Raw genomic sequence first — 12,315 nt, forward strand, 5'->3', positions numbered from 1 at the left:
CTCTCTCTTACGTTGAAATCAAATATCAACGTTTAAATTCAATTAATCGCCTGGAATGTGTAGGATTAAAGCTGTTAAAAGTAGGCATAATGACCTACGCTACTAAGCATAACAAACCACAACACAGGGATTAGAGATTACCCTACTGCTTATTGAGAGAAATGTTACCTAGTTGACATAATAATATATGACATGACAGGATTCAACCTGGATAACTGACCTGTTGGGGGCAGCAGTGTGCCTGCGTTGCTGCTGGTCTGTTCTAAATGCATTCAGCAGCAGAGGAACAGCTGAGCAGTAACTTTTGCGATGTGAGGTTACGTTCCTCGTGTTAAGGCAGCAGACAACAAAAGCATTTCTTAGGAAGTAAAGGGAAAAACCCAAAGTTAAGCGGCGATGGTTTAACGACACAGAAAGGAAGTAGCAATGGCGAGCTTCGTGACTGGCTCGTTCGTGACGAGAGCAGTCGCTGCCGAGATTTGCATATGGCCACCCTACAGCAGGAACACACATCGCCCAATAAAGCCGCATATGGAGCATAAAAACAGATCAAAACATTACTGACGGAGCTACCTTCTCTTAGGTTCCCAATATGAACTCTTATCTGTATATGTCTTGAAGAACTGTGTTTTTTTGGCAGATTAATTCAAGAAATGACAGCTGTTGTTATTAAAAGTTGATTGTTATGTTATGGCTCACAGTCCCCACTTTTCAACCAAACACAACAGCAGTTCAGGCTTTCTGTCACATCCAGACTTGATGAGTTAACGGCTATACGCCTGTGGGGTCATGAGAACTCAGCAGTGCAGTCATATTATTGCATTTAAAGTGGTGGACTTTAGCAGAGGAGTGTTATTTACTGTTATGAGGAGTGAATGCTGCTTGTCGAGACTTGATGCAACCTGCTGGGTTTCCTTAGAGAGGAAATTCTTTGACCAATCTGTATAATCTGATTGAATTTGACTTTGTAAAGTGCCTTGAGATGACATGTTTCATGAATTGGCGCTATATAAATAAAATTGAATTGAATTGAAAGTTTAAGACACTAAGTTGGAGGTTCTGAAAACTCATAAAAATAATACAGAATACACCGAATGCTCCCTAAGTGTCCATTGTTGTAAGGGGGAGGGGGGGGGGGTGTCAAAATGTAATGAGATTCAAACAAAAGTAAAACTCCTCCAGGACCTGTGAAAGTGCTGTGTAGCTTTAATAAAGTTTGATGTTAGTAATGATCTAAAATTAACTAATTACAGTACACCACTGTTAAGGTTCATATACTGTTATAAGTACACATTTATGTTACGATTCTTCCTTTCCTTTACATTCAAGTTCTTTCAAAATTAAGAATATTATTATATCACTATATATTATTATACACAATTTATATTATTAGATTGTACTGAGGGTGTTTGTAACTGAGGGAAATGTTATCCATAAAGAATTGTGGCTTTTAATTTTTTTTTTTCTTCCACCAGCCACTGTGACAGGTGGCGGGAGAAGAAAACTTCTTCGTTGCACCCACTGCTGGGCACTACAGACATGTACCTGGTCGTCCTGATAGCTGCTGCTGTCGGGCATCTCATCAGCCTCGAACACTTGTTTAGGCAACCCTTTCTGACGCTCCTTCTGTTTGTCCAGAGTGTTGGGGTTAAAGCCTGTGCCGAGCTTATGATATCTGAAAGAGCGAGCAGTAAACCGTCAAACAGGGTTAAGAATGAACAGGCGTAATGAGTGGAAAAAGGGAAGCCTTACTTCCTGTTAACAATGGCCCAGTCCTCTGTGTACGATCTCACACAGTCCCTGACGTGAGTGTCCGTGTCCCTGCAAACACACCAAACAGTGGATATACAGAAGACGGAGAGTTTCTGACACATTACCGAGTTTTTTCTAAATCCCCTAAAACATTGTGATGCTAAGCTAGAATAAGCGTCAACACTGTGCTTTATTTGCGTAGCATGGGTAATAATAATGCAGCGTTTACCCCAGAGCGGATCAATATGTCAAAAACGCAATCATCACAACGTCAATGTGTGAAATATCCCGATCGCAAAAGACTGTTTGGATGCAATATTTGATCGGCTATCATTAGATGTCATTTCTCCCTAAAGGTAAGAGCTTCGTAACTACTGCGGGACTCAATGACCGGAGGCAAGTTGTGCTAAGGGATGTACAACGGTGGGTCTCCAGAGAGGAGTGATGCTGCAGCTTAATGCGTTTAGTCACCTTTTCTCTTAGGCTACATTAACACTGCAGGCCTTAATGCTCAATTCCGATTTTTTTGTGAAATCGGATTTTTTTGCGTGTCCGTCGACATTTCCAAATATATGCGAATTGTATGGGATCTCCTGTGTGAACTGAATGCGTTCAACCTAAGTGTCCCGCATGCTCACTCGAGGACGTGATGACATCACACATAGCAAGCGTCCTCAGAGTTTGCGGAAGTAAACATGGATTATAATGCTGGTGCGCATTTTGCGGTCATTAATTTATTTTCTAACCGGAGCTTTCCATCCACTGACTACTCTTCTCATTGTAGTCCGCTATGGGTGTCGTCTTTCTTCCCGCTTCTGCATAGCAGGACGCAGAATAGTGACGTTTGTTGAGTACCGGTGACGTACAGGTCGGATAAATGCGACCCGGCCGTACAGACACAGGTCACATTTGAAAAAATCCGATCTGTTATGTTCAGTCATAAAAAGATCAGACACAGGTCGCATTTGAAAAGATCAGATACGTATCGGATTCAGGACCACATATCCAAGTGGCCTGGGTCGTATTTGAAAAAATCCGATCTGTGTTGTTCAAACTGTCATAAAAAGATCAGATACAGGTCGCATATGGGCAAAAAAAAAAATCGGAATTGGGTCACTTCAGGCTGCAGTGTGAACGTAGCCTTAGACTGCCATGGAGGCCAACAAACAAAACCAACTACAGCCAAAAGCTCTTTAACTCAGGTCTTTAATTCAAATTGGGATTTTATCAAAGAGAAACGCAAACCTATCTATTTATATTTCCAACCAATAAAAAAAGGACATATGGAGGAGGCCCAGCCTTATTAACAATCTGACCAAATTAAAGATGTTTATGTAAACAAAGTCAAATGGAAAGAATTCAGACGCATAAATAAACTGCAGATGTGCCACAATGATGCTGTGACCTACATTCTTAGAGACATTTTCATGAGAAATGATAAACAAATGAAGTTTAGATACGAGCATTAAGAATGAACGAAGAACTAGCTCTTGTGCAAATGAATTTGCACATCAGTGACTATCAGTGTGAGCCCGCCGTTAAACTCTTTCATTAGAACGCTGTCGTATTAAAATTATTTTGAATATCACGCACAGTCAATAATACAGAACAGCTAAAAGTTTAAATTCTCACATACTAATTGTTAGTTGATGATTACCTCTGCTAGTGAAACTAAAACTTGCTTTCAGCAGCCAATTCAGTCCGACTCTATGAAGGTTCTCAATGATCTGGAGTAATTTAAAACGTCTACTTTAAAACACGATTCTCTAGTTTTCCGGATCATGTCCGCACTGAATTAAAAACAACACTAACTGGAAAAATTGCCGCTCCATCTTCGAGTGTGTTACTATAACGGCTTCTTATTTACCCTTCTTCTGGGACGGCTGGGACGACGGTGCGACATTCCCTGGGTGTGTAGATGACCTCGATGTCATCGGGGGGAAACTCGATCAGATCTCTCAGGGGACCGGACTCCACGATGGGAGGGTGCGTGATGAGATACTCCTCAAAGTCCACTGGCTCCACCGCCTCTGTGAGGGGAACCTGTTGGCCAGAGTAGTTTAGGGAATTAAAAAAAACAAGTGTGAAAAGAAGAGTTAATCAAATTAAAAGATGATTTTTTTTAAAAAAAACACTTTGGTTAAAATAAGAGCGCTTCTAGCATGTGGATCAGCTCCATTATAGCAGAGAGCTTTGATCACCATGAAAGGGTTGCTCTGCCCTGAACAATTACCAGGCGGTCAGAAAACTGTAGATCAAATCCTACTAAAGTCCTTCCAGGTTACTTTGCTATTTTTTTTTTTTTAAAACACAGGCCAGAAAAGCAAGGCGCTATTTAAAAGGAACCCGCGTTTCCTCCATGTTTAAACATGTCGGATACATTCAGCCAGCAGGGGAGTGAGAGAGAGCAAGACTTTTAGGATTCAACAGGAAGGCTGAACAAAGTAACTAGTAAAGTGCTAAGTAAACTACCACTACGATTTAACAAAAAAGCTGCCGGAGCTCGGGTAAAGCAGCATAAACGTCACCGCAGCAGCAAAGATAAAGTAATTCAAGGGTCACGCTTTGGGATATTTGGCGAAGACGAAAATATCTGGAACAGTCAAGCCTTTTACATAATCATAAAATTGACAAAGACGCACCACCTACACTGCATCACAAATGATTCTCAGTTTAGAGGAGCAAGCGGCTTTAGACTTTACTCACTGTGTTGCTTGACGTGGTCCCAATGTTGAGGTTTTTGAAGAGCTGCGGCGAGCCTCCATACTGACCAGCTATCTGCTTCCTGACCTCTGCTGCCACAGTCCTGCAAAGAAGAAGACAGTAAAGATGGTACACATCAGAAATGCGTGCGTTTAGAACGGCTAAACTCTGACTATACTGTTATAATACTTTGGGTATTTCGGTACAAAGCAAAGCAAAAAAAAATAATCGCATACGTACATGCGGTACATATCGAAACGGTCACCAGTTGTGAGACCAGTAACAAACATTAAATTGTATCAAGTGAAAAAAATCAACACACGTCAAAAATGTTGGTCAGTGTTCATGTTATTATGGGCCAAAGCAACTCTAAACATACTTGATTTAAAGGAACTCAGGCCGATTTGCAATTTTCTGGAAGTTTGTTCCAGATTTGTGGAGCATAGAAGCTGAATGCAGCTTCTCAGTGTTTGGTTCTGGTTCTGGGTTTGCAGAGTAGACCAGAACCAGAGGATCTGAGTGGTCTGGAGGTTCTTTAATGTATGTTGGTACTATGTTGTTCACTGATTTATAAACTAACAGAAGTATTTTAAAGTCTACTCTCTGAGCTGCAAGGAGCCGGTGTATCAGCCCCGGCGGCACGGGCTGGCATTGGGGGGGCCGTGCCCGCCCTGGACTGGAAACTGGGTTTTGGTTTTTTTTACCTTGGAGTGGCCAACTATCTTTGATTTGTCAATCAATCAAATCTAGGACTGAAGGGGAGCATGCCAGCCAATTACAGCTAGAGAGGGGCGGGTCACTGAGTCATACATTCGTAGCCTACAGGCTTGGCTGAGGTCACTGTCGATGGTGCGGCGTGGGTATTCTGACTTATTTCCAAACAAATACAAGAAGTGACAACGGAGCAAATGAGAGCGAGCAGGAAGCAGCACTGAAGCACTCTAACACCCAGTTGGTCTAGGCAGATGACCGTTCACACTGAGCCTGGTTCTGCTGGAGGTTTTTCCTTCCCGTTAATGGGGAGATTTTTTTCCCCACTGTCGCTTCATGCTTGCTCAGTATGAGGGATTGCTGCAAAGCCATGGACAATGCAGACGACTCTCCCTGTGGCTCTACGCTTCTTCAGGAGGAGTGAATGCTGCTTGTCGGGACTTTGATGCAATCAACTGGTTCCCTTAGATAGGAAATGTTTTGACCAGTCTGTATAATCTGATTGAATTTGACTTTGGAAAGTGCCTTGAGATGACATGTTTCATGAATTGACGCTATATAAATAAAACTGAATTAAAATAAATTAAACTGAAGTCAACCCTGGAGTAAACATTCGTGTTAGGAAGGTTAGCTACGGCAGCTAGGGAAGATAAGGGCCAGATCCGAGCACTAATTTAGCCGAACTGCAGAAACTTGGCTTTTTTGCAGGCTGAAGAGAACTCTGCTTTGTTCTGGTCCTGGTGCTCCTGAGCTGCTGTTCTTACCCCTCCTAGTATGAATGTTTACCTCAGTCAGTGTCCAGCCAGACATCAGTGCTTCTTTATCACAGTGCTATGCTTCTGCCGCACTTTTGAGTTGACTCAACTGACACAGCGCTATCAGTGTTGCCAGGTCTTACTGTTTCCAGCCCAAAAACAACATAAAACCCGCCCAGCTAAAAAGAAAAAAAGCCCTCACTTATTTGAGGTTTTTCTCTTGTCTCTGTTTTTTCAGCGTAACGCTTCCAACTAAATCATATGCTGCGCAGCCTGGGGGATTCACACACGACACACCGGTCCCTTTAAATCACAACGACCACCAAAACCACCCAGAGACCTTTACCTTGACCATGATGACAACAACAGAAAGTAGCCCAACAGCCATGGGGAAAGGTTTTTTTTTTTTTGTTTCATTAAACTGTTCCATACTCTATGCCCCGTAGTTTTGCAGATTTCATCCTAAATGATATATCCCAGCAGCAGGTCACAGCGTTACTATAAACTCTTTGCTCTAATTACTGGGAAACGATCAGGCGGCGATTCAGAGCTTGACCCGGCCGCCCAGCAGGAATCAAACGAGGCATTTCGCCCAGCGGATCACGCAGAGGCACAACGATCCAGCCTGCCGCTCTAACATGAGCGTGAGAAATGTTCAAACGCTTGAGAACGACGTCGCGGCTGCAGAAAAGCAGAAGTGAAACACTTTCCGTGGTCCTCCCCTGTGCCTTCTACGTTTGGCGCCGCTCCCTGCCCACAGAGGACTAACTTTGACCAGTAAACACTGGGTGTGGGGTAGGGCTGGACGATAATTTAATAACGATATATATATATAGACTGATAGACGTGTATTACTAATAGAAAAAAAGGTCAATAAAAAGTTCAATAGAATAACAGTTTTCCTTCCTTATGCATTTTAGCCATGTAGGTTAAAATTACAATCATTACATCCTCCCAACCAATCACAAACGCAGACCCAGGAAACGCCGCCACTAAGCTCCGCCCCCCTTCAAAGAGCTCAGAGAATGTATGTTCTTTTTTTTAAAAACTTGCAGTTTTGGTAAAAAGCTAATTGAATAAAGGGTTGAGTTTGAATTCAGCGTTTGTGTGTTCTGTATCTAAAAACAAGCGAATTTGTTGATAATTATTGATATCGATCAATATGATTTTTATTTTAACGATATGCTTCTTTTCTATATCGTCCAGCCCTAGTCTGCGGTCACCACTCCAAGACTCGACCGACGTCCAGGAACAAAGCGCGAGGATCACAAAACAAGAAGCTCAAGCGGATGATTTGTGCTTTTAATCTCAAAGGATTCAGTTTGCTTTTAAGATGAACAGTCAACAAAACTCTCACCAAAGCATCAACATGCCTTAGATAGAGAGATCCTTTTTTCTTCTTTAAACATCTTCACCCATTTAAACAGTCTCTGCTTATCTTACACGTCAGAAAGGTAAACAAGCCTCGTCTTTCTGTCGTTTGAGCCGTCACAAATTCAGAGACATTACCGCACAACCTGATGTATTAAAGCCAACAGCTAGTAGGTTTTCTTTACGCTGAAGCCGGATGTGGCTTGGACCAGTAACGGGACCGGGCCGTTACCGCCACTCGCCACTGTCACGTCTGAGTTTCCCCGTTGTGAGAAAATAAAGGTATTTCTCATCTCTTATCCCAGGTCACAACAAATATTTGCAGTCAAATCTCAAGTCAAGACTAAGAGGTCTCAAGACAAGTCCAAGTCCTGTGGACTCAGTTGGCAGACATTAAATCATACGGGGTGGGGTGTCTGTCACAACAAAAAAAAGCCCGCCGTCCCTGAAATCTAGTGTAACGCAAAGTATTCACACTCCTTGACAGGATTTTATGTTGAAACCACAAATGCCGATGTACTTTTGGGACTTTTACGACCGACAGCGTAACGGACCGTCATGCGGAAATTAATCAAAATTACGCTGAAATCAGACCGTTACGCTCATAAACGTACCGGTCAGTGCGACACGGCTGTTTGAGAGCGCCGTAGAAAGGTCAGTAAAGCTCTATAACGACAATTACAAGGTCGGCCTTCTATCACCTGAAGAACTTTTCCAGGATTAAAGGACTGATGTCTAAGCAGGATCTGGAAAAACTAATCCATGCGTTTATCTTTAGTAGAATTCGATTACTGCAACGGTGTTTTCACAGGTCTGCCTAAACAGTGGATCAGACAGCTGCAGCTGATCCAGAACGCTGCTGCCTGCGTCCTCACTAAGACTAAGAAAGTAGAGCACATCACCCCAGTTCTAAAGTCCTTCCACTGGCTCCCAGTATCTCAGAGAATAGACTTTAAAATACTTCTGTTAGTCTATAGATCACTGAATGGCTTAGCACCTAAATACATCACAGACTTGTTATCAGTGCATCAACCCTCCAGACCACTCAGGTCTTCTGGCTCCAGCCTGCTCTGCAGAACCAGAACCAGAACCAAACATGGTTTGGAGCAAATCAGACTTCTGTGAAATCAAACTATCCACCTAAGAAACAACGCTGATCGACCATCAGTTTCACCTGCTGTTGTGTAAAGGGAATAGACAACAGGTGGAAACCAGAGGCAATTAGCAAGACCATTGAATAAAGGAGTGGTTCTGCATGTGGTAACCACAGACCACTTCTCAGTTCCTCTGCTTTCTGGATGATGTTTTGGTCACCTTTGAACGCCAGGCGCTGCTTTCACTCTAGTGGTAGCATGAGACGGAGTCTACAACGCACACCAGTGGCTCAGGTAGTGCACCAGGATGGTGCATCAATGCCAGCTGTGGCAAGGAGAGTCTGCTGTGTCAGAGCATGGAGACAGGCCACTACATCAGGAGACGTGGAGGAGGCCGTAGGAGGGCAACAACCCTGCAGCAGGACCGCTACCTCCGCCTTTGTGGAAGGAGGAACAGGAGGAGCACTGCCAGAGTCCTGCAGGGTGACCTCCAGCAGGCCACAGATGTGCATGTGTCTGCTCAAACGATCAGAAACAGACACCATGAAGGTGCTATGAGGGCCCCGCGTCCACAGGTGGGGGTTATGCTTCCAGCCCAACACCTGCAGGACGTTTGGCATTTGCCAGAGAACGTCACCAAGATTGACAAATAGGCCACTGGCGTCCTGTGGTCTTCACAGATGAAAGCAGGTTCACACTGAGCTCATGTGACAGAGTCTGGAGACGATGTGGAGAACGTTCTGCTGCCTGCAACGTCCTCCAGCATGACCGGTTTGGCAGTGGGTCAGTAATGGTGTGGGGTGGCATTTCTTTGGGGGGAAGGTGGGGGGCACAGCCCTCCATGTGCTCGCCAGAGGTAGTCTGACTGCTATTAGGTACAGAGATGAGATCCTCAGACCCAATGTGAGACCATATCCTCCTAATGCAAGACCTCACATGGCTGGAGTGTGTCAGCAGTTCTTGAGAGATGAAAGGCATTGATGCTATGGACCGGCCCGCTCGTTCCCCAGACCTGAATCCAGTTGAGCACATCTGGGACATCATGTCTCGCTCCATCTACCAATGCCATGTTGCACCACAGACCGTGCAGGAGTTGGCGGATGTGTTAGTCCAGGTCTGGGAGGAGATCCCTCAGGAGACCATCCTCCACCTCATCAGGAGCATGCCCAGGCATTGTAGGGAGGTCATACAGGCAGGTGAAGGCCACACACGCTCCCGAGCCTTATTTTGATTGTTTTAAGGACATTACATCAAAGCTAGATCCGCCTGTAGTGTTTTTCCACTTTAATTTAGTAGAGTGTGGCTCCAAATCCAGACCTCCGTGGGTTGATACATGTAATTTCCATTGATAATTTGTGTGCTTTTGTTGTCAGCACATTCAACCATGTAAAGAACAAAGTATAAAATAAGAATATTTCATTCATTCACATCTAGGATGTGATATTTTAGGGTTCCCTTTATTTATTATTTTTTAGCAGCGTATTTCTGCTGTCCTGCATTAATGTTTTGAGGCTAAACGAGCAAACAGCTACATATACCAGGCATAAACGATTAATATGCCTTTCACACTTTCTCAGCCTGGATAATTATATTACATAATTCCATTTTATTCTGCTTTAAAGTTAGGATACGTTTGTCCAAGAGCTGTGGTAAACGTTAACCTACAGTGGTGATTGTTATGCATTTGTCATTATTACGTGTTATTTTTTGCCGTGTGCTAGATATAACACTAACACTGCATGCCATTAAATAGGTGTTTTATTATTGGAAAATTTGGCTTGACAGGTTGACACAACATGCAACCCCTTTAAAACACAGAGAGACGATTGCTTTCTGTAATAATCTCTTGGTTCCTCCTGATGCCAAGATTTCCTCAATTGTTCCCCCAGATCAAAATGTATAAATAGCAAAGCAGTGTGGTTATGGGCACATTCCCATTCAGCAAAGTGCAGAACGACTTGTCTGTCTGTGCATTAAGTCATCAGAGAGAAGAGACACAGAGAAAAGTCTGATTAAATGCGTCCATCTGGATTTGCCAAAGTGTAGAAAAGATGGACCGGTGGCATTTGACAGCTTGCACAAAGCCCTTTGTTAAGGAGATTACGTCGGGCTGTCTGAGGAGCGGAGGGCTGATTATCGTGGCGCTTGGCTGGCTCTTGGGCAAGGCATTTGTCGCCAATCAGAGTTACACGTCTGCGATCCACAGGCTCGTTAAACGCGTCGCCGCACAAAGTTCTATGAGCTTTCCCACCGTTAGCCGCTGCAGACGAGACGGCTAACCGCCCAGCGTTAACGGTTTTCAGTTGCCGCACAGTTTAGCCATTTTTATTTTTTATTTTTGAAACGATTTATTTTATTTATTTATTTTCTTCTCATGCCAAAACATATCCGCACATGCATCCATGTCGACCCTTTTACTCAGGCGTTCTGGGGCAGTGTCTGAAAGCTAGCAGCGTCGCTGTGTGTGTCTGGGTGGGTCTGAGCATCTTCTGCCGCTACAGCTAACGTAGCGGCTAGCTCCGAGGAGCCAGGCAGGCTCGCGCGGGCCTCCTTTCCGCAGGGTCTCCCTCTCCGCAGCGGCGGGCTGAGGGAGACCCGCATGAACGCGAAGAGAAAAAGGCGTTTCAGGAGGGCTCCTCTCCGAGTTGCCGGTCTTTACCTGCTGATTTTCTGGGCGAATGCGCGGCGTTCAGCCATGGCAGTGGCCGCTGAGGTGCTTTCGCAATAAATTCCCAGGCAGTAGGCAGTCTGGTCTTGACTCAAAAAACCCACGGCCACGGGGACAACGGGAGAATGGGATCATTACCGTAATGACGGCAGCACTGCGCAAGGGAACACACCCAAGAATGAGCTTTCGCACTTTGTTTGTAGTTTCACTTTAGCTCTTATCAGAAAGGCGCTGTAGTCGAAATAAATTTTACTTTCATAGGTACAATTTCTAAATAAATAAATGAATGCATGTATAAGTAAAGAATGTTAAAACGATAATTAATAATAACAATAATCAACTATTTGTAAATATAGTTGTGTGGTTGAAACAGCTGATACGTGAATAAAAATATTACTATTACTACTAACAATAATTAATATACCAATAGTAATAAATTAGGATGTAAAAAAGGCAAGTGAAACAACTCGCACACAAATAAAATTAAAACATTTATGTATGAAGCATAAAAAATAATACAAATACATAGTAATGGAGGTATGTTTACAATGATTAAGAATTTTACTAAATTATGTATAAAATACTCATAGTTCTAAAAAGCAATCTAATATTGTGTCCTTGTTCGAAAAAATAATGGAATAAGGTCATTGCAGACAGGTGTTACCTCCGTTATTTATTTATTCAGCATAGCTTAAGAGACTAAGGTACTTAGTGGTGTTTATCAGTTGCTTGTACGAGTATTTCTGTCCACTACTGCCACACCCTGCAACTGCACAATCAACTGAACATGTTTGCAGAAAACTGCATCTGAGTTGCACTGGAAGTCTGAACTGTGCAGTGAGTCGAATCACTATTTACATCTCTTTTAATTATGATAAGTACAATTTAGCTAAAAACAAAAATATGTAAAGTTTTACACTAATACTTTCTTTATTTTTTTCTTAAAAAAACAGTTTGTTACATAATACTTAAAGCAGAAGAAATGTAACTGGTGAAGCTAACAAGGTCTACTTAATTAACCACAGGCTGTTATTATGTATTACCATAATCAGATGTTTGCCGAGGCAGACTGGCTCAGAAAGCACACATAACACGACCTTCCTTTTTTTTTTTTTTTTTAAACAAGTTGATTGCACTGGCCCACCACATTGGTCCCTGGGGGGCTTAAGCATTGTGTACAGTCCTTAGCAGCTAATGGACACAGTTTTAAGTCAAAAGTCACATAGATGTCTACAATACTGTGCAATACATTTAGTTGCAG

The 12,315-nt window shown here is 43.1% G+C and overlaps 1 protein-coding gene across 21 annotated transcripts in view; it reads right to left on the reverse strand.

The window, feature by feature from the left end:
• dock7 (dedicator of cytokinesis 7) overlaps positions 1-11,188 on the reverse strand; it is a 62,376-nt gene extending 51,188 nt beyond the window's left edge. For 14 of the 21 annotated variants that reach the window (XM_012877992.3, XM_012877987.3, XM_012877982.3 and 11 more), the window contains exons 1-5: positions 11,046-11,188; positions 4,459-4,558; positions 3,620-3,795; positions 1,753-1,821; positions 1,546-1,675 (exon numbers count right to left, since the gene is read on the reverse strand). In XM_012877992.3, the coding sequence (XP_012733446.2) occupies positions 1,546-1,675; positions 1,753-1,821; positions 3,620-3,795; positions 4,459-4,558; positions 11,046-11,083 (513 nt within the window). In that variant the 5' untranslated portion in view covers positions 11,084-11,188. The remainder of the gene's footprint in view (positions 1-1,545; positions 1,676-1,752; positions 1,822-3,619; positions 3,796-4,458; positions 4,559-11,045) is intronic. The other 7 variants (XM_012877994.3, XM_012877993.3, XM_012877990.3 and 4 more) reach the window with 1 other exon arrangement.
• Between the last annotated feature and the right edge of the window lie 1,127 nt (positions 11,189-12,315).

The sequence above is a fragment of the Fundulus heteroclitus genome, chromosome 9 (genome assembly GCF_011125445.2).
Source record: "Fundulus heteroclitus isolate FHET01 chromosome 9, MU-UCD_Fhet_4.1, whole genome shotgun sequence".
Lineage (NCBI taxonomy): Eukaryota > Metazoa > Chordata > Actinopteri > Cyprinodontiformes > Fundulidae > Fundulus > Fundulus heteroclitus.